This window comes from Gambusia affinis, linkage group LG13 (assembly GCF_019740435.1).
Source record: "Gambusia affinis linkage group LG13, SWU_Gaff_1.0, whole genome shotgun sequence".
In the NCBI taxonomy this organism is placed as follows: domain Eukaryota; kingdom Metazoa; phylum Chordata; class Actinopteri; order Cyprinodontiformes; family Poeciliidae; genus Gambusia; species Gambusia affinis.
The window spans coordinates 14,204,418-14,225,521 of NC_057880.1; the positions used below are offsets into that span (position 1 = coordinate 14,204,418).

General features: G+C 38.7%; 2 protein-coding genes across 9 annotated transcripts; both read right to left on the minus strand.

Annotated features, from left to right (window-relative positions):
• Positions 1 to 1,618: 1,618 nt before the first annotated feature.
• slf2 (SMC5-SMC6 complex localization factor 2) lies at positions 1,619 to 15,098 on the minus strand. 8 transcript variants are annotated; one of them, XM_044136592.1, is made up of 22 exons: positions 14,949 to 15,098; positions 14,793 to 14,858; positions 14,075 to 14,166; positions 11,840 to 12,453; positions 11,691 to 11,747; positions 10,483 to 10,528; positions 7,510 to 8,834; positions 7,310 to 7,392; positions 7,103 to 7,213; positions 6,836 to 7,003; positions 5,757 to 5,859; positions 5,591 to 5,678; positions 5,355 to 5,496; positions 5,161 to 5,248; positions 4,495 to 4,671; positions 4,293 to 4,387; positions 3,961 to 4,048; positions 3,769 to 3,873; positions 3,612 to 3,689; positions 3,385 to 3,471; positions 2,202 to 2,270; positions 1,619 to 2,096 (listed from the first exon to the last, which is right to left on the minus strand). In XM_044136592.1, exons 2-22 carry the CDS (start codon positions 14,825 to 14,827, stop codon positions 1,704 to 1,706), a joined length of 4,044 nt encoding a protein of 1,347 aa, XP_043992527.1. In that variant the 5' UTR covers positions 14,828 to 14,858; positions 14,949 to 15,098; the 3' UTR covers positions 1,619 to 1,703. The 8 variants fall into 8 exon arrangements, with proteins under 8 accessions (XP_043992527.1, XP_043992524.1, XP_043992530.1 ...); XM_044136589.1 differs by lacking the exon at positions 14,793 to 14,858; XM_044136595.1 differs by lacking the exon at positions 14,793 to 14,858 and having other exon boundaries at positions 14,075 to 14,224.
• A 704-nt stretch (positions 15,099 to 15,802) lies between these two features.
• On the minus strand, positions 15,803 to 20,150 carry LOC122842151 (phosphoglycerate mutase 1-like). The gene is made up of 4 exons (XM_044135766.1): positions 19,809 to 20,150; positions 18,576 to 18,850; positions 17,158 to 17,338; positions 15,803 to 16,976 (listed from the first exon to the last, which is right to left on the minus strand). The coding sequence occupies exons 1-4, from the start codon at positions 19,945 to 19,947 to the stop codon at positions 16,807 to 16,809; spliced, it is 765 nt and encodes a 254-aa protein (XP_043991701.1). The 5' UTR covers positions 19,948 to 20,150; the 3' UTR covers positions 15,803 to 16,806.
• Positions 20,151 to 21,104: the final 954 nt, after the last annotated feature.

Consider the following 21,104-nt stretch of genomic DNA (forward strand, 5'->3'; position numbering starts at 1 on the left):
CACCTTTTCCAAATCTATGTTTTGCAACTTTTGCGGAATTCAGTTTCTTACTCTGCATATACTCTCCACTTTAGCAGTCTGCAGCACTGAGGTTTAAGCAATTCCTGTTTATTTTACTAAAACATTGTTAGGTCTAGTGTCTCATCTTCCTTCAGACAATATTCCAGATTTTCATTGGTGTTTAGATCAGGCTTGCCATTCAAACACAATTATGCTCTGGTAATTAAACCAGGCATTGTTACACTTCGCAGTGTGAGCTCCTGCCAAGTTTGGCTAGGACATGGAATGAGCATCTTTCTAAAGCTCGTCAGCAGAGAAAATCATGGAAATGAACTAGTTTCCTGGCAGATGGCTGCACTGAGTTTGGATTTAATTAAACACCAGTAGATGACAGCTCTCCCTGAATCACCACTGTGGAAATTTTTCACTGTTGAAGTTTAGATTCTGTGCATCTTCACCTTTCCTTTTTTCCTCGTCTAAATGAAATGCACTAACTTCCATCTGAAAGATGATTTTGGGCCACTTCAAATTAGAGTCTCACTTGTTCATTACCCAGGAAAAGTGTTTCTGACATTTTATATTGTTCAGGGGTGGCTCCCACAAACTCTTGAATGGGTTTTGCTTCACAATCCTTAAGGCTGGGTTTATCCCTGTTGCCATTATATTTTTGTCTACCATAGCTTTTCCTTTAACTGCACTTTCCAATAGGAAAGTGCAGTTAGGTTAAACACTGAGCAATACCTTTACTTGCTTGCCCTGGTTGTGGAGGAGATCAATAAAAACCTGCTGGAAAGGTTTTCACCATGATTTCTGGATTATTAATATTTTGTCTTACATATTATTCACATTTTAGACTAACTGAACTGGTTGCTTTTTGCTGGCTGTAAGCCATAATCACTCAAATCAACAAACAATTGAAATACATTGCACTGTACAACTCCCACTTTGACTGAATTACTTTTGATCAAGTGAAATTCGTTTCATTCAGGTTTCAAACATGAGCCTGAATTAAATATTTTTCTTGTAAAAAAATGTCATGTGTTACCAAATGTATGAAATGACTTTTACATCTCAGTTGATCTTCAGTCATTTCAACATTCAAGTCAGAAAGTTCAGATGAAATTTTAGTCACCAACCCCTAGATAAAATAGCTTACAAAATACAAAAACATCATGGAAACTTACAAATAATTTATTTTATGTACTTGAAAAAGGCCTAAAAATATTTTAATAATAAAAACTATGCCACAGTGAAATTAACAGGTAATTTTTTTTAAATAACATGACAAAAGCTGCATTACTGACCAATGTTAATGAAAAAAAACAACTCTTAAGTTAACAAAATATATACATTTTTACCTTTTAATAACAAAAAACCAATGCAGAAAAATTGTCAAATGTTTTTTAACAACTTACAACCTTTAATAACCTTTAATAACCTATTTACCTTTAACAACCTTTAATATGTCAGAAGCACAAATCAAAATATTTACAATGACCTCTGTAAACTTTGTATTCTAAACATGTTTTTTTTTATCATTATGTAAAGTTTTATAGAAACCTACTATTGCATACGGTTAACCTGAGAGTTACGTGCTCAAAAAAGACTAATCAGTAAGTAAAAGTGCAAATAATTTTTACTTAAAGGCAAAAGGTTGACAACCAGAAGAAGAAGAAAAGAAAAAAGATATGTATGACAGAGATTCACAGGACAGCATCAGGAGGTGGCGTTTTTTCCCTTTCAGCAGTCTGAATCTCTGTGTCTGTACATTCTTTAGGACTGGGATCAATTTTCTCATCCGCAGCTTGAGGCTGCATCAGAGGCATTGCTTGGTTTAAGTCACCAGTCACTTGCTCCTCTGTCGCTGTCGTTTCTCCCGCCTTTGTATCGTCTTCCCTGTCTCCCGGATGTTCAACTACTTCCATGTCTTCTTTGACCTCTGTTTTTTCGTTGTCTCCTTCTTTACTTTCGGCAATTAAAGTGTCATTCTCATTAATTATTATGGTCTCTTCGTCGTCTTCAATGAAAATGGCTTCTTCATCGTCTTCAGTGTTCCCGAAGGTTTCCACAGGCTGCCAATAATCATACAGCTTACCCTGCAACAAAAATTACAAAACATCGCAGAGATCGTTCAAATCGCTGCCAATGTTTTAATACATTCAAAGAAACGGCGGTGAGGGAAGTAATTATGTGTACTATACATTGAGAGGTCTAGTTTTCTGGAGGAGCATCTGCCACTTTGTGTAGATCCTGGCTACCAGATCCTTCACCTAGAAGAGGAATACAGACATAATGCACAGCTTTAAACGTATACAGTCTGTTCCTGTTAGTCAAAAAGCTTTTTCTGATGTTGCTACAGACGATGCAGCCAAAAATAGAAAGTTTCAGTTGGTAAAGGAATATCTGCATTAATCATTTCATGATAAAACGGAACATCTTTATATCTGTCTATGGGAGAGATTTTGGTCATTTTGTACCTTAGTTTTTTATATGCTAGAGTGTTTCAGTATAAAATGATGAAGGCTACTGCTGGATGTTTGGTGCTGACAATGTGCACAGTTGCACCTGCCAAGGGAAGTTTTCATTTTCACTTTGATGTCATGATACAGTAATTTTTCATGTTAAAGCCACAACCTACTGTAAAAAAAAAAAAAAAAATCTAGTTAAAGGAATGCGATGAGTAACATCTACCAGCAGGAGGTCGCGCATCAATCAATTGTGGTTTGATTGGAGTCACAGGGTGTTATTTTGAGTCAAGAATCTATACTTGAGCGAAATTGGGATGCAAATTGGAAAACTGACCTGGAGCTACAGATGGGAGAAATGTACTTTAATTTTTATGTCAATATTTTGTCATATTTATAGTGTCATGGTAACAGCCTTTGCAAACAGAGGTGAACAGATAATTATTATTAGACTTGGACACTAGAGCCCATATTTTGTCGCTGGTGTGTTGCACCACCACATCAGAAATTTAAAGTAGTTCCCCAAATTGCAAGGCGGTAACAAAAATAATGTCCTAAAACAGAGGAACTTGTGGAGTTTTGAGATTTTGTTGCAGCCTTTCTTCTAAAAGCAGGGAAGTCGATAAATACAGCCTTTAAGTAATAAAACGTGAACTCTGACACTTAACTGTTCTTATTCACCTCAATTATGTTTTGCATAGCCAATTAGCACTTGAAAAGACAAAATTGTAGTGATTATGGAAAAATTTATGGAAAATTGTAAAACTAAATGCACTAAAAAATTTGAACTGAAATGTTTTCAGGAAGCCAGGTTTTAACATCTGCCTAAACATTTTAGTTAAGAAAATGCTGTAATGCACATCTATTTGCACCGGATCCAGACACATTTTTCCGATTTATATTTTGAGGTCGTCCCCACCTTGCTGCGGTAAAGACATTTTTCGCTCTCTCTGATGTCACATTTAACATGCGTTTCCAGTTCTGATGACAAAACAAGCAGCTGCGCCTAAAGAAAGAAAAAAAAAAAGAAGAAGAAAAACAAATCTCCTTTAGTTGGATTTCTAGTATCCAAAATTCCATTGTGATTTGTTTAAACTGAACTGTATTCCAACAACACTGTATTTAGAAAAAAGAAAAAGAAGTTACCTTCTGCTGAGGTCTGAAGACCTGTAAATTGGACGCCTCATTTGTCAGAGTCAGAAGGCTATAACACAGGTAGTAGGCCTGGAATGCATAAGAAACTTGTGTAAAAACAAAATTGATATCCTCTTTTTGTGATGCTACTTTTGTAATCCCTCCTCACCTGTTGGTCTTGAGTTGCCATCTCCTCCTCTTTGTCTTTCTGCTGGATACTTCGGAGAAGGGCGGAGGGTTGCATTTGAGGAAGATACGGCCTCAACTCTGCAAGCTGCCCACCATGCAAACGTCATTGTTTAACATGACTGAATTCGAGCTGCTGTAGAACGGATGACTTCAATACTTTAAGAGAGCTTACCGGAAGTTCTTTCTCCACAGGGATATAGGTGCAATTTCCATCCAGCAACTTAGAGATGAAGCACATGCTTAGATGGCGGCGCAGTTCTCTACTCGGAGAAACCAAGAAGGAAATAATGAGATTTTAACTGAGAAAAAGATAACAAAACTAAATGCAGAACCCCTCCTTACTTCTAAAATGTCCAATATTTATGTAATGTTTTGCATGATAGGATTTGAAACCACTAGGTTTTTTGTAATCTCACTTGCACATTTTGATTCTTTTACATCGTTAATATAATGCAAGAAAACTAGCTTTAAAATAAATGCATAAAAAAAAAATAATATACTTACTTTCCACATTTACTGTCAGGTAGGAGTTGCACCAGGAGGCACATGTTGTGATGATCATCCGTTAAATCAGTCAGCGCTTTGCAGACTCTCGGCAGCTACAGCGGAGAAATAATGTGACGTCAGCAATTTAACCACTGCTTAAAGTGTAAAGAAACACAAAAGCCATTTTTGCAGAGTGGGAAGTGTTTTTTTGTTAACTGACCACAGAAGACCAGTCACTGATGTTGTTGATTATTGTATACAGCAGACAGCTCACTGCTACGTTGGACTGGAGGATCAGCCGTGTGTCGAGGCTGATTCTTCCCACCACGGTTAGCAGCAACAGCAGCTCGTCGTTGCTGTATGCGTGAGGGCAGAGGCCCATACAGTAAGACAGGTACTGGGAAAAATGTCCAAAAAAAAACAAAACAGCAAAACAAGAAGGAATAGTGAAACTGGTTAGACAAGGTTTTCTCGTTTTCACTCTAATAGGCGAGGTCTAGTTACAGTAAAATCAGTTGTAAAGTAAAAGGTAACTCTTAGCGTGTTTTTCACACCTGATAGTTCAGTAAATTTGGTTCAATTGTGGGGCCAACATTGCAACATTTTTATTAATTTCAGTTGGTGCGGTTCGTTTTCACACTGCACCGCGTCAAACAAACAAAACTTTTCGAAAAACCTCTTCACCCCCTCGCCTGCGGTGAGAGTCCGTATTAAGAGTTTCATTGCACATTCACATCTCCAAAAAAATATTAAACCGTACTTTGATTAAAGCGGGGTGAACAAGACTTTTATTTTGTTAATAACACTTATAAGATATGCAAGAAAAACCTTTACTAAATAAAAGTCCATCTTAAGTGTAACAAATTAAAACGTCCTAATTGCTCACCTTTATGATGTTTGTGCAGTTGTGTTCAGGGAAACTGATGTCTTCATTGTTGTTAGAAGGAGACTCACTTTTAATATAGACATCCTCTCTAAACAAAGAAAAAAATAATCCTTGTCATTTCAAATAAAGTGTCTTTGTTATTTATTTCTAAATGCAAAGCAGCAACGTGACTCATTCGCAGAGCAGACACTCACAGCAAATCTCCCTCTGTGAATGATGGCTGCAGACTCTCATAGGGGAAGAGTGTCACAAATGCAGCACCCATGTTCATAAAGACAAGCGTCACGTCGGCCAAACTGGGAACCCAAACTTCAAACTTCTGGTTGTCATTGTTCACTAAGTGTACAAACAGAAAAAAAAACAAAAAAAAACATCACTTTTCCCTCAGTAAAAAAAAAAAAAAAAGAAACCAATGAGGGAAGATGCTAACCTATCTGATAAGCAGCAGAACAGGCGATGTCACAAAGGGCTTGTAGGATCTTATTGGATATGATCCTTTCACTATGGACCGACATCATCTATGAAGAACAGGTGAAGGTTTAAAAACAGTTTCTAAGTTTCTATGATGTAGCTACTGTAGAGTGTGTTGGGAGTACCTTGAAAAGAAAGCGGGTAACCTGAGCTGGACAAGGTGAGTTACAGTAAGCTTCCTCAAACAGACCAACATTCAAGTGCAGTCTCAACTGAGCAGGACTGGACCTGCAATGAGACAGGCGACATAAACAAACAAGATGAAACTTTACATTGGTTCAACACCATTAGTTTGCCAATTACCAACAGAGGTTACATTGTCGAATACAAGCAGCAGTAAAGGAATCTGCACAAAGTTCAAGAATAAACAAGGAAATTATGCATGCTGAGGAACTTCCTGTGGCCTCTCTAAATGGACTTTCTGAAAATTGAGGAAAGTTAAACGATTTACAGGTTAGAGCATTTTAGTGATCTGATCTACTGTCACCACAATCTACGTCATCATTGCTTTAATAATTTTTAGAAAAATAATCTATATTCAGATGGCTCACTTTGCTGTGGCGTCTTTTGTTGCAGTTACAACTACAAGTCTTTTTCTGAGTGTTTCTCCTGGCTGTGCACATGTATAGACAAACTTTTTCCCATCATATAGAAAACTGCTCAAGCTCAGCGCGATTTGATGGAGAGGCTCTAATTTTTCCACGTCTCTTCACAGCTTATAGACAGGGTACAAAAGTATACTGAACTGAGAGCAAATGCAAGCCACGCTTTTTTTTTTTTTTTTTTTATTTCCAATAAATGTTTTTTTCTCTCTTCCCTTCCCTACTGCTATGCGTTGTAACATCAGAAAATATTACATGTTTAATATGTCTTAATATTTTTGCAGTATACTTTGGATTTATTTCTTTTTTTACAAAAGCAAATTTAAGTCCCATATATACTCATTTTCTTACGCTAAAGAAAAGGACAAAACTAGTTTTTTTCCAAGCCAGTAACCAATTCGTAAGCACTGGGATTATGGGACAAAAGTCAGAGAAAAACAACAGCACTTACGTTTGATAAAGAGCCAACAGAATACGCTAGTAAAACAGTTAAATTACCTACACTGGTGTTTTAGGGCACATATTTAAACACCGCAGCTTCTATTACAAAGCAAAGTGACTCCACGTGTATAAACAAACACACACACACGAGTACACTTTACCAAATAAGTGTTTTCTGAGAGGCCCCTTGAGGACTGACGTGGCACTGCCTGAGCTGCAGTGAATCCTGGTGAAAGATCTGGCCGAACCTCTCCAGGTTAAAAACTATCTCCCCTGGTGGGATTTCTCTGATTGCAGCAGACATCAATGAAAAGTGCTGCAGAAACTCCCTGGAGAACAAATTATAAATCAGTTTTAGTTTACATTAAAATCATGTTTATCCCAATAAGCCCAGAGTATTACTGCCAATATGCTTCCGTTTCTCTTACTGGTGTTCATTGGCAATCTCATCCTGGTTCTCCTCTGCCGCCTCATACTCAGCTAACCTCAGGAGGTCTTCATTGCAGGCAGACAGAAGTTGTGCTTCAATCTCCTTTGCTCTGATAAACATTTAAACAAAAGAGAAAATAAATTGAACACGGTCCAGAGACATGAGACAAAAACCAATAAGTAGATTTTTTTTCTGGATTATGTACTTCTTGGTGCTGTTTATCTCCTTCAGCATCTGGTCCAGGTTGTTCTTGTAGACTCCTGGCTTTGTGGAGGATGACAGGAGGCGCTAAGTGAAGTAAAGGGAGACAAAAAACCCCCCCCATCAAAATCAAATTTTAAACAGTATTGGTCATGTTGCATGTTCAACTTTATGTGCAAACAACACAAATTAGAAGGAGCTTACCGTTTTTGACTGAGAGCTATGACATCCTGGCGTGTTCGGCTCCGAGATGGTTTCTTTCTGCGGCATGTCTGGAGGCTTCGAAACGCGCTCCATCATCTCCTGGAAGGAGATTAGCGGCTCCTCTTCGCTGCTGTCAGAGCTCTGGCTTGGATCTATATCATATGAGATGCTCAGGCCAAGGTCTAGTTCAACGTCAATAGAGTCTTCTTCTTTCCCCCCCATACTCCGTTCAACGTCCTCCTCCTCTAATGGTGGGGGCTTTGTGCATTGAGGGGAACTCTCTTGCACAGAGGCTGCTGTGTCCGTTTCCGAGCAACGCGAACCCTCACTGGTTTTAGGTTTCAGGGAGGGGTTGTGCTGAGGTTTAAAACTCTCATCCTTAGATTGACTTCTTGAAGAATTGACAGGACTGTGCCTGGTGCCTCCATCTTCCAGTTTTAATCGCTCCAAAGTCACAGTTGGGAAAAAGACAGTGGGGTTAGAGGCTGGTGAGGAGGCTGCATGAAGAGGTTGTGTGACAGGAGGAGATATGGGTGTAACTGTTGGACTGCAGCTGGAACCTTTCTTTGAAGTGGGTGACTTTATCGTCTGCTCTTCCAACTTACACTTTGGAGCCTTACACGCAGGCCTGACAACATAAACGTTGGGGTCAGGGGTGAAGAGCTGATCTATGTCGTCAGGGACAACCGCTGGTCTTCGTACACGACTAGCTTTACTGCGTTCTGGTATGCTACAACTCAGAGAACTTAAACTAGGCTTAGATGCTGGTTTTGAAGAGATGCCCTCCAATTTTCTGCTGTCTGTCTTAACTGGTACACTACAGCCAGCGTTGGAGTTACTACAAACCGAACCAACATGTGGAGGTTTGCTGCACTCCTTATGATGAACTTTAGACGAACTCGACTTGTCCTTTTTTTGGTTTTCCTCATTTTGATTCTTTGGACTCCCTTCACTCAGAGATGAAGTCAATCTTAACTTCACTATATTATTCTCAGTGGTAATAAAGCCTTTCTTTGCCCCTGTAGATTGTGTTTTCTTTGGACAAACTAAGTCTAACTGCGAGGGTTTAAGAGTGGATGACAAAGCTGAGCATGCTGGCTCAGACTTCAGAAGTCTGTTTGTTGTTTCAGGCGACAACTCAAAGATCGAGGAGCTTTTTGATGATGGCTGACGGTCCAGTGAAGATCTTGGTGAGGTGCCAGGAGTAACTCCGTTTGTCTCTGCTGTTCCAAGGTTTATTCCTTTGTGACAAGGTTTCTTGGTGTTCTTAAAGCAAGGCTCCCCCTCCCTGCGTCTCTTTTGGGATGTGCTATTCAGATCCATCACTACAAATAGAAAGAGAGTTTCCTTTCAATTAAATTCAGTATTGCTTATAGGGGCATCTTAATAATACAACAATAAAACGAGGGCGACAATATTGCTAGTTTGTTTTGTTTCTCTTTCTACCAAAGAGACTGAATAACAAAATGCTTAACTCCGGTTCCTCCAGTAACTCCTCCGCTATCGTTTCCTTGGTAACGGCTAAACACACAGAGCGCTCGAGTTTCTTCCACTCGGGCCGAATACACGGACAGATAGCAAAAACGATAAAAGTGGAACAATTTTCAACTTTCTTGTGTAGCGTCGCTAGTCCGCGTGTGCATGTCTGCGTATATGAGCTCGAAATTTTGCATGAACGAATTACGCTGTTTGCTCGTCGGGATGAGTGCAAAGCCTGTCGCCTCATCGCGCAAACTCCATAGAAATAAATGGAGACGGAGCGCTGTCTCCCGCCGTCACCGTGTGACCTTACCCTAGTTACCTACCGCCGGGCTCCTAGTCTCCTACCACAGTGCTAGAATAAAGCCCGGTGAGGAGGAGCGAACCGGGGAAGCGCAGATTTAAAAGTCTGACGTGAGAGCGGCACTCTGGGAGCGTTTTCGATTCAAACTGACATAACCATGATGAACCACGTAACCTGTGGAGTCGCTATGTTGTAAAACATAAAAACTAGCAAACTACATATATGCACTTATGCTTGCTTGGGGACCTTAGGGCTTAAACAATTCCTAGAGTGATTCGAGTAGCTCGATTATTAAAATTATTCGAGGAAAATACATCTGCTTCAAAGCTTCGTTAAGTTATGTTTTACTATTTAATGCAGTGTTCTGACCCGGTTATTATTTGCGTTGCACAGCGCTCTCACCTCCGCCTGACTTGTTGCCGAAAGCTAAGAGTTGGCAACATAACTTCCCATTTTCAAGTTCGGCCTGGGAGGATTTTATTGATTGATGATAATGTCCGGGTTTTGTCGTTTTTTAGGGGGACCCATAAGCATCCTTAAAATGACGGCAGCTTTTCTCCTCCCGGAGCTGATGGTTCAGAGCGAATGGCGGGGACGAGCACGGCGGAATTATTTATATAAGTGAGCGGATGGACTGAACACTGCGTGTGGCTGTGCTTTAGATACGTAGCTTTACTGACTAACCACAAAATAAATGTCATCTCATCCCAGTCGCAACAAATGGGTGGCGGAGCGCATCGTGACGGTACATAGCTGGTAGACGTGTTTCTGTGTGTGACGAATGCCTGCGTCAAATCCCGTCGCATACGCACGCTTTATACGAGGGGTCTTGGTGAGGCTCAACACTCAAAATCCTCCAGTTACAGACCGCAGGTCCGAATCTCAACCAAACTACTGAATGGGCTTTGCTTCATATTTCTCTGCTAGCTGTATTCACGCCTACTGCTTGTGTTCTTTTTTCTACCACATTTTACAGAAAAGCTTTTCATGTGTACTACTATAATTTTCTGGAAAACTTTATTTTGTGCTTTCAGAAAATAAAGTTTTATGAAAGCACAAATAAACTCCTCAGTTACTAAAAAGTTGAGACTGAACAAGTTAATATATAATTGTAATTGTCACAATTTCTTTTATTCCCCTCTTCAAAATATTCCGAAAGTAAACCCCGCAATTGTTAATAAGAATATTACCTGGAATAATGCTTTCTCTTGAATGTGTCTGTTCATGTTGGAGGTTCTAAAACAGTAAAGCAAAAAAAAAAAAAAAAAAAAAAAAAAAAAAAACACAAGCGGAAAAAAACAACAACAACAAAACAAAAAACCAGCAAACAAACAGAGAAAATAGTTAATAGTTATTCATTGAAATAGATGTCAGTTAATGGGCTAATCAACTAAATCACCTAGTAATTATAGCATTATGTCATCATTATGACTAATGGCAAAAGAATTGAGTAATTTCTTATGATCCACATGGTACTATTCTGATTTGATTAATGAATTCATTTGTTTATTTATACGGATTTGGAGATTTTATGTTAATAACTGTTCTTGTCAGTCTAATGCTTAACTTTGAACTCTATAAAGCTAATATGATGATCATTACAGGGATAACTGATGAGTTTCCAAAAATCACCACCTGGTTCCCAAGATCAATGTCATCCTGTGTCAGTTGTTAAAACTGGATTTAAAACTAGCAATAGATATATCTAAAACATTTGTTTACTGTTTTTATGTATGTACAGAATTTTTCTTAAATTTAGCAGAAGTTCTGGTGTTGTTAAATATCATTATTAGGTCGGGTTATCCGTTAGCTTAACAAACATGCTGGTCTTATTCAGTAGTTTAAAAACAGGGCTGCCTTACTAAGAAGGATGGGTGATGCCAACTTAGTTTTTACATTACAACTGTCTGTGTATTTCCCTCAACCAGAAATTTGCTCATTTGTAGAAATTTTCCCCCCAGCTGACCAGCAGTGCTCAGCAAAAGATGAGGGAGAATATGCTCCATATGGCAGGAGACAACTTTAAAGGATTGTTGTACTTTCTCTGGTCCATCATTAAAAGTGATTTTAAAATCATAGAAACAGGATGAGGGAGAAGAATAAACTTTTTTGTTTTCCATTTTTACTTTTTGAAATAGGTAACCAGTCCTTGTCTATGCTTTAAATTGGGCAAGCAAAATATAATTCTGTTCCTACATACGGCCAATAACAAGGCTTTTTAATAGTCCAGGAGCTACAACGCTGTGTCTGAAGGGTAAGCTATCACTAATAGTTTTGCATTCGCTGCTGGTTTCTGGTAGTTCTCTCACAGCTGTTTGCTTGACACCAGGAAGAAATCCCTTTGAGTCTGTACGAGGATGCGTGGAAACTTTCTGACTGCCTCAGAGCGAACACTCACACATGATTTGTACAGATGAACATTGTGTAGGAAATCTCTTAGTTTGTTGAGCAGAGCCTGGCAGAATAAGTGTGAAGAGTCATAAACACTTTGCATTAATTTTTGCTTTAATGCCACAGAACTGCATGTTAAAAGAGAGAAAGAATTACCTTATTTGGGTCTTCTCTCTGTGACACGTCCTTGATTTTTCCTGAGTTAGAGGACGGGATCTTGGATTCAGCTCCTTGATCTCGTCTGGAGAGGCAGGAAGGGAGGGAGTTGCTTATATTCTTCCCAGACTGAGGGGATGGAGAATTAAATATAGTGGGAATAAAGCTTCTCTCAGCTGAGGTATGAGTCTTAGTTTGGCTGGCCAGAACAACTTGAGGTGAGGTGAAATATCCTGAGCCCAACCGTATCATGTGCTGAGGACCCAGATATTCCCTTGCTGGAGTGGCACCATTAAATGGGCTGCTCAGAACATGGCCATGAGATGGAGGAAAGGGCTTCAGAGGACCAAGTCTGTCTTTTAACAAAGAGTTCACAGGGGAAACAATGTTCGTGGAACTACTTGAAACAAGAGCTGCCGGATAGATCATTCCTGCTGGATGCCAGTTTGGGCTCAACGTGTTCATGTTGCGTTCCTCCGGAGTCTGGAGAGGCAAACCTCTCCTAGGTGCTGGATGAGAAAGCAAGTTTGGGACTTGAGATGGTCTGATTGGAGTCTCTTGGGGAAAAGATGCGAAATGTGAAAGTGGCTGTTGGTGGAGAGCAGGATCCATCACTGCAAACAGAAAAAAAAAGATATCTTCGTTTAACAAGATCAGCTGTTGTCACATTTCTGAGAAACACACACAAGCACCTGTGGACTTATTGAAAATTGCCTACAACAGGACAGTATTCACCAAACTTTAAGTCATGTTTTGTTCGTGGAGTTTTACTAATAGTGGTAGACGTATCCAAATCATCTTTCTTTCATTGTTTAGTATGCCTTTAAGATTTGATTTGATGAACTACTACTACAAAAAAGTACTGTATTTGCTGAAAATGGAAATGTATCTGGCACAACCACTTCCATATCCTTAGCCAGGAATTTCAGTGATAGAAACCACAGTACATATGCAGAAGCAAAGCCAGCTTATAAGGTCAGCAGACGGCACTCAGGCCGCTGTGGAGTTCTACAGGCTGGTGTAGATCTACAGGCTGGTGTAGATCTACAGGCTGGTGTAGATCTCCAACAGGGTGGAGATCACAGAAGCTGATGTGAAGCTGATGTGTCAGCTGACACAAAAAAAATGTCTGGGAACCTTTCATGGTGCAAGCAAGGAGGCATAGGATCTGTGGCCTGTGGCCTTGAGAAGTTACAGGGAGTACCAGCAAACAGTTTGTATTTTACACTCCCAACTTTTTTTTGTATCAGTACTTAGTGTTGTGAAAGAGAGTAGACACCTCTGAGAGACAAATTATAAGACTGAACACTGCCCTAGTTTTTGCTAAATTAAACTAAAATCTTTTAAATATTTGTGTTGTTGTCAGTCATCTTCAGCATTTTGTTTTCAGTAAGTCATTTTGAATACACAAATTCTTCAGCAGTGTTTTTATTTTCCAGAAGCAACTTGACTGAATCTGGTTTGAAGGTAATTCAGGTTTAGTCCTCAGCAGGGAGGATTTAATGTGTAGAGAGCTGCTAAAGATTACTTTTCTTTTCAATTTGGATAAATGACTGGGTCAGAGCATCTCCAATTGATTTGCTAATTAGCTTTAATAAATAGTTTTGCAAGTGTGTGATATTTTAGCCATTTTATTTGGACCCATTTTGCAAATTAACTGAAGGCTAGCAGTGAGAATGTACTGCCCCAGTGAAATACATTTTAATGAATAAAACTACTGAAGAAGTTAATGCAAGTTTTGATGGAAAGGTGTCAAAACACTGTATGATTATTTGCATACAGAAGTCAGGCACCTATGCTGAATGGAGCATTATGTGTTATGATCAGCAAAAAGATTTAGATCACCCAGGGTAGACAAGTGGTAAGAAATGGGTGGCTACTACTTTCAAATTGAGTAAAACTGGCCAGCATAGTTAACTGAATTTCTTTTTTATAAATACATATTCAAAAAGGGCAATAATAGCATAACATTTTATTTCCCTCTGGGATCAGTAAAGTATTGACTTTTTATGTACCTACGTAATACAGTAAGATTAGCTAGGAGAGCAGACTGGACAAAAAAAATGACCCAGTAACTGCCATATAAAAAATTCACAGCTCTGTTTAGTTAATATTAAGCGGTCTTAAACAAAACATTTTTTTAAAAAAAGCTTTAACAAAAAACTGATTCTTTTAACTTTTGTAAAATGCACACGTTGTCTTGGAATCGTAAATACAGAAATGTCATTTTGTTACCTGAACTGGTATTTTGCTGCAAAGCTTTGCAATGTGGTGGGTGTCCTGCTGATTCACCTCTGTGCTTCGGGGAGAAGTAATCCTCAACTACTCTAAAAAGTCAAACGAGGAGAACTCTTCGTAGATTGTTCACGAATGGAAGTCTGTTCACTAAGACGACAGAATTGCAACTCAAACAGGCTGTTTTCAAAAAAAGTAAAAGACGGCACAGCGTCACATGTTTATGTCAAACTGAGCTCTCGCTCCACCGCAACAGAAAAACTCCTGCTCTGAACTGAGAAAGACTACCAATCCGAGTATGCTACGTAAATGAAAACACGAGGAACTTATTTAAGGGGCTTAGGCGTTAACACATGCTTCAACGCTTTGACAATAATGACATTAAGCGAACTTGTAAATATTATCACAGCATGGTCAAGTTTTAATCACAAACGAGCACAAAGCTAACTCCTAGCAAACAACAAAGAAGGTGCACAGAACTTTGTAGAAACATGCTTGTTATTCTTCAACTTACGATCATTCTACTGACCTACAGCCACTTTCTGCAGTAGGAGTCTTAAATAAGTACACAGAAAAAGATATATACGTTTTACAGTAGCTTAATAATAGTAAATACTAGCAAGCCGCCGTTCCAGGAAGTGATTTTAAGCTAGGCGGCGGTTGACGCGCCTACAAACTTAACCATGTGGTGACAACAATGTTAACGGGATTCTTTTACCGCGTAGTTCCTTGATTTTCAGAAGTCTTCTCCATTGTAAGAGTCTTATGATTAGTTTATGACAACCTATAACGGAAATTACAAGACCGAGGATTTCCAGTGCTACAACTGCTCCATCACAAGTTTTTGTCCCGCTTTCTACTGTGTCGTTCTTACACGAACTGCATTCTGGAAGTTGAAGTCCAAGTCAAGCGTTTTACTTCCGAGGGACTTCCGTGTTTTTCCATAAACCATGGTAAAAACATCATTTTTAAAATATTTGTTAATGTACTATTTTATCATCGAAGTGATCAAATTACTGTCCAAGGAATGAAAAAGAGGAATATTTATACACAGAAGTGTTCAAATGTAGGTTGCTACAGTGACCATTCCTTTTGAATTATAATATTTATAATAAAATAACTACAACTTTCCAATTCACTGCAATTTAGATCGCTAGTGAAAATTGTGTCTGCAAGCAGCAATCCATGTTTGATTCTTTAAAAAAACAAACTTGTTTTGTTACCCCAGAATTTCACTTCCTTTGAGAATTAAAGTATGTTTTATTAGAACCGATTTCAATTAAATACTTTCGAAGAAGCAAATGAACAGTCAAATTAAAACAGCAGAAGCGTTGTCAAAATCACTCACACTCTCCAAGGTAACCCTTTGGACATTATTGTTGGAAGCTCAAACACAGTAAGACGTAAACACCTATTAATACTGACAGGTGGGTCCAGCAGAGCAACTATTAATTGTACTCTTCACAAAACTAGTCTTTATGGGAGCCAGGGAAGAAGAAAGCAACTGATGACAGAAAGCCAGAAGCACTTTTTGCAGATTGCCACACGGCACTCCATATAGAGGACACAGGGGACACATGCTCTGGTCAGATGAGATAAAAGTTAAACATTTTGACCAACAAGCAAAAGTCCACATCACCTTAGAATCATCATCCCTATGGTGATGTTTACATTTAAAATCACCTTCTCCAAGAAGTACTTTCCAAAAAGAGGCAGGAAGACAACAAAGACATACACACACTTTTTGATTTATTAGTTAATGGTTCTTTTAAGCAACACACAAGACATTGCATAAATTAAAACAAGCAACAATACTGTAGGACATGGTGTGAGGCACATTAAACCAATAGCAAACCAAATATGGTGAAACCACACAAAAACTGTTTAGTTTGAGACCCTTTGTTCTTAGCACTGTAAAATTGGTGAACTCTTAGCACAATAGCAAAAAAAAAGAATGATCTTTTTTTTTTTTTATAAAGTGTAATACTTGCAAAGAGATATTAGTCAATGCTCAAAATTACAGACAAAAACACAAACATTCATAAACATGGTATACAGCCTAAAGACATGCAGTGAAAGAAAAACAATTACCTGCTCTAAATATCCCATCCCACTCTCAAGAGATTGAAAAATTAGACAGCTGTTTCCATTGAATAGTTGTTCTAAAGTAAACATTGAAAATTTAGCAAATAAAAGCACATATTCAAAATGCCACATGCAATCACCTTGTCCCACGCATTAAACAAGGACAGGGGAAGATTGGTCCTTATCCCTGGTGCAGAAAACAGAGTACTTAAAAATACAGAATAAACATAAAAAGAGTTTGTAAGTTCTTACTTGTTGCAAACATACTATGCATGTTGAGCATCAAAACCGTAACTAAAATCTTATGAGCTTCTAGCTTACGGCAACATTCGAGTTTCGTTCAAGTCATTAAATATATTTTAATACAAGCTTTGACAATTTCTAATAAATATTATTTTAAGGTTATAATTTTTCCCATCTCTTGAGAGCTGTGGTTTCAATTTCTCTGAAACAAATCCATCCATATTTGTGACTTGCCCAGAATGAAGCCAGAAGAACAATCTATAGCATTTTGTTCATACTGTAGAACCTGAAACATATTAGCATTTGGGAAACACACTAATCTGAGGTCAGCTTTCAGGGATTACTTATACCTTCACACTAAATAGACTATTATGTTTGTTATTTATTTATTCATTTCTCTCTTGTTACTTCTTGGCTTTTCCTTGAGCAGCAACAGCCTCCATGGCTTTGCGTACAGTCTCCTCGTCTCCCAGAAACTGCATAGGCTTCACTGGCTTCAGGTTCTTGTCGAGCTCATAGAGGATTGGGATGCCAGTTGGCAGGTTCAGCTCCATGATCGCTTCGTCTGACATTCCTATGGATTGTTACACACAGAAAGCTGATTCTCATTAATGGATCAATTATTCCACTGATTTATAGGAAACGTTTTGCATGCCAATCCTGCTTGTTGAAAACATGTGTTCAAAGAAAACAAATTGACACCAAGTAATGAAGAATATATTTTAGAGTGAATTGTAAAGTGCATCGGCACTCACCCTCCAAGTGCTTCACAATTCCCCTCAAACTGTTTCCATGGGCAGCAATGAGCACCCGTTTCCCCTGTTTGATCTGAGGGGCAATCTCCTCATTCCAGAAAGGCAGTGCACGTGCAATGGTGTCCTTCAGGCTCTCGCAGGATGGCAGCTGGTCCTCAGTTAGGTCTGCATAGCGACGATCCTGCAAAGAAAACCACACCAGAATGTAAGGTTGGACAGAAAAGAAGAAACAATAGATATTTTGAACTCTTTTACCAACATTTGGACATAAATTGGTTTCCAAATGGTGCACAAACCAGTGCCTGACATAAGTACTTGCACCAAGTTGTCTGAAGAAGGTTTGTAAATTCAATAAATTTGTGGAAATGTTTAGTTTAATCAGTTGTTTAAAATGACAGCAGAAAACTAAACCAAGACAAGGCCATCAATTAAAACTGTCAGAATGGACAAGTACATTATCCCTCACAAAGGCAACCAAGAAGCCAAAGGTATAAAAGGATCATTTGACAGAACAATTATTAATTGTACACTGTATTACACCCTTTTTTGGGAGGGTGGAACGAATAATTAATAACAGAAACCTAAAAAATACACTGCTTGCAGATGACCTGAAAATGTATAGAGGACACAAGGGAGACATGCTCAGGTCTAATAAGGCAAAAGGTGAACTTTTAGGCCGGCATGCAAACCTCCACATTACCCCAAAAACACCAGCCCTGCAATGTGGAAGTAGCAACACACTGTGGGAATGCTTTTCTTCAGCAAGAAAAGGGAAATTGATCATTATGTGCTAGTTTTTGGTGTATCACATAAAATCCCCAAGAAATAAATTGAAATTCATAGCTGTGACAAAATCCAAAGAGTTATATGGGTATCGATACATTTGGAAGGTTCTGTCTAAAGCCTGAACATGCAGTGTAGATGCACTGTAATTTATTTTACGGTATTTACCCCATTTAAGATGTTTCTTGAACCAGTCGCTGCACCAGTAACAATGATACAAGTTCCCTCACCTTTATTTCTGCCTAACCATTTCAAAATATGACCATGTGGTTTCCATATTATCTGAACTTTGAACTTAAACCCAGAAGTACACTGTTGTGCCAGTCACATATTAACTCTCACTAGACATGCTGTTAGGCAATAACATTAGGGTGCTGCAAGCAAACAAAAGAGAATTGAATTCCAGTGGTTATCGTGTTTCGTTCCATATCATACGTGCAATTCCTTACACCCAGTATTGTCCTTTAAATATTGCAGGTATTTCAGTTATCAATCAGACCTTGCTGAAAAAATATACAAGGCATGCCTCCATTTTGTTATAATGTGCAAGCCCTAAGCCAGTCAACATGTACAAAATCTGAACGCCAACATAGCTGATTGTCTGTGTATTTACATTGGAGATAATCATATCAAACCTTGCTGATGATAGTGTAGTAGTCATGGTCTGGGTCCATGGAGGGAGGAGGGATGTCAAATGAGCGCCTCCAGATTTTCACTTGGGCCTCTCCGTGCTTAGCCGCTGTTTCAGCTTTGTTGAGCCCTGTTAGACCTCCATAATGGCGCTCATTGAGCCGCCAGGTCCGGTGGACTGGCACCCACATTTGATCAATGCCGTCTAAGACGAGCCATAAGGTCCTGATGGCCCGCTTCAATACCGAGGTGTAGCAGAGATCAAACTCAAAACCAGCATCTGTGAAATGCAGATAGAGACACAAAGACAATTGTGTTAAATATAAACTTATTTTATTAGCATCATAACATTTTGGACCAATTTGCAGAATATGAAATTTGCATTTTACTCATAAAACATAATCCAGGATCACTGTTGTCAAAATTCAATGTTAGATTATTTTTTAACAGTTGGAAATAAGTCATCAGTGAAATTTATTGTATTCCACAAGTAGGACCAACTTTGACTGGATCTATAAATCTTACCAAATGATTTAGATAGGGGTTGTAATTAATTTGATGCATATGAATTAAATAGAGACTCATTTGGATTCTGCATTGTATATAATGCAATATTCAGTATTTTCCTAGTTAACTATTTATGGTTTTCTCTGCCAATTCTGTTGATTTTTTCAATAAAAGTCCTTTGATGGACAAATCTATTTTGTAGTGCTTGGAGATTACATTTATTGTGAAAGGGTGCAATAAATAAATAAATAAATACAACTGCAAAACTGAATGCTATAAATGTTATCTGAAACGTTTTATGACTAATTGTTAAGGAAAAACGCCAAAAAATATTAATATTAATATTAATATTATGAAGAAATTACAGTGAATCAGGGCTGTGAATATATTTCTTATCACTGAGAAGTCATAAAATGATTTTTCTCAAAATTTATTTTTGATCTACACAACAAGATCCCTGATTTTGGAAACTGCCATTCCCGACTAATACCTGACTATTTAACTATAACTCATTGTCATCTCTCCTTGACCTGGAAAAGAAACATTTTTCAACAACCCTGCTATGGTCCTGTGCACTCGGATCACGTCAAAGCACTTTCTTTCAATCTCGTTCAGTGTCGGTTTGCGACTTGATGCATGCAGCTGCAATGATGCAACTCACTGTTGCATGTCTGGAATAACATCAAGCCTGATTGCGTTAGACAATTGTAAAATGCCAGTAGCCTCCACACCTTTAAGAGCCTGTCCTCCTCTCTTCGCCTCCTTCTCTCCGGTTTCGCTCAAATCTGCATCGAACCAGCCGCAGAAACGATTCTCCTGGTTCCAGTTGCTCTCTCCGTGGCGAATCAGCACTAATTTGAAGGCCGCCATGTTCAATATTGCTCTGCAACCTTCGATTGTTAAAATAAATATAAACTATCAAGTTGATTCAAACAGCTGACGGTGGTGAGGATGATGATGATGGTGAGCTGAGAGCCTGCAGCTCCAAGAAGCAGACAGGTCAAATCTTTGCTTTCAAACGTTTTTATTCTGTGGATTGGTTATCGTCTCACTTCCTGGTTTTTACATCCAATCAGAATCCGTCAATGTTACTTCTCAACCAATAGTACTGGAGGGCGTCATCAGATATGACCTTCATGATGTACATTGATTCTATGTATCTTATTTAATCAAGTTAAAAATAATAATGCTGGCAGTAAAAAGTAGTAATATAAACTGTATCTAAATCGTGCTGATAAAATATTGAAAAAGTTTGCAAAATAAGAATTGTAAGGAAAGGTGTTCACATTTACTTGTTAATGGCACTTTGTAATAAAGACAGTGTAACCATGTCTAAATTTAAACATTTTAAAATGTCTAATTAACCTGTTAGATCTTATACAATGAAGAAACTGGTCTGTGTTTATAGTTGTTTTTTTTTCAATTGGTGTGGCGCATTTCTCACAACTTCACATGTAGCACATTTCTCTAAAAATAAAATGTCCAAACTGCAAAACCTTTTAAATAAATATGCAAAAAGTATGGCAAATGCTCAAAACAGATTAATCATTAGCAGGTATTCATGTCAATGTTACGGCCTGGCTCGGATGGCCGCAACAAAACATAGGGAGGACACGGCAACCAGAAACATTTGTTCTTCCCTAGTCATGAACGCGGTTGGCCCCCACAGATCTCAGCTCCCACAATGTGCTAAGCGATCTGCCGGCGCCGCCTCTGAGTCCGGATCTTGGCTGGGCCTGGCCGACGCAACTGGTTCTTGCGTCGGCCATCATCTCATAATTGGAACGGCGCTCCTTATATACAATCCGGATGGCTACGTAATCAGAAACTCCTCCCACAATCGAGGACCTTAATTGACAAACAATTTACTGGCCACATACCCAGTAATTTGTCTATGTGAGCAGGATCGCAGAGCAGGGGCCGTCACATCAATAAAAGTGTCCGTATCATGAAAAATGGAAAGTCCGGTGCAATATTTATGAACAAGGTTGTCAAATGGCTTTTCTAGTATAATCTTGGTGACACCA

Coding starts and splice junctions, on each gene's coding strand:
- slf2 (XM_044136589.1), bottom strand. CDS start 15,040: ATGATGTTTTTACCATGGTTTATGGAAAAACACGGAAGTCCCTCGGAA. Junction 7,393..7,509: donor ATAGCTCTCAGTCAAAAACG/GTAAGCTCCTTC, acceptor TACTTCACTTAG/CGCCTCCTGTCATCCTCCAC. Junction 3,874..3,960: donor CTGTGGAGAAAGAACTTCCG/GTAAGCTCTCTT, acceptor CATGGTGGGCAG/CTTGCAGAGTTGAGGCCGTA.
- LOC122842151 (XM_044135766.1), bottom strand. CDS start 19,947: ATGGCGGCCTTCAAATTAGTGCTGATTCGCCACGGAGAGAGCAACTGG. Junction 18,851..19,808: donor AGGAGGACAGGCTCTTAAAG/GTGTGGAGGCTA, acceptor TGCATTTCACAG/ATGCTGGTTTTGAGTTTGAT. Junction 17,339..18,575: donor ACTACACTATCATCAGCAAG/GTTTGATATGAT, acceptor TTTTCTTTGCAG/GATCGTCGCTATGCAGACCT.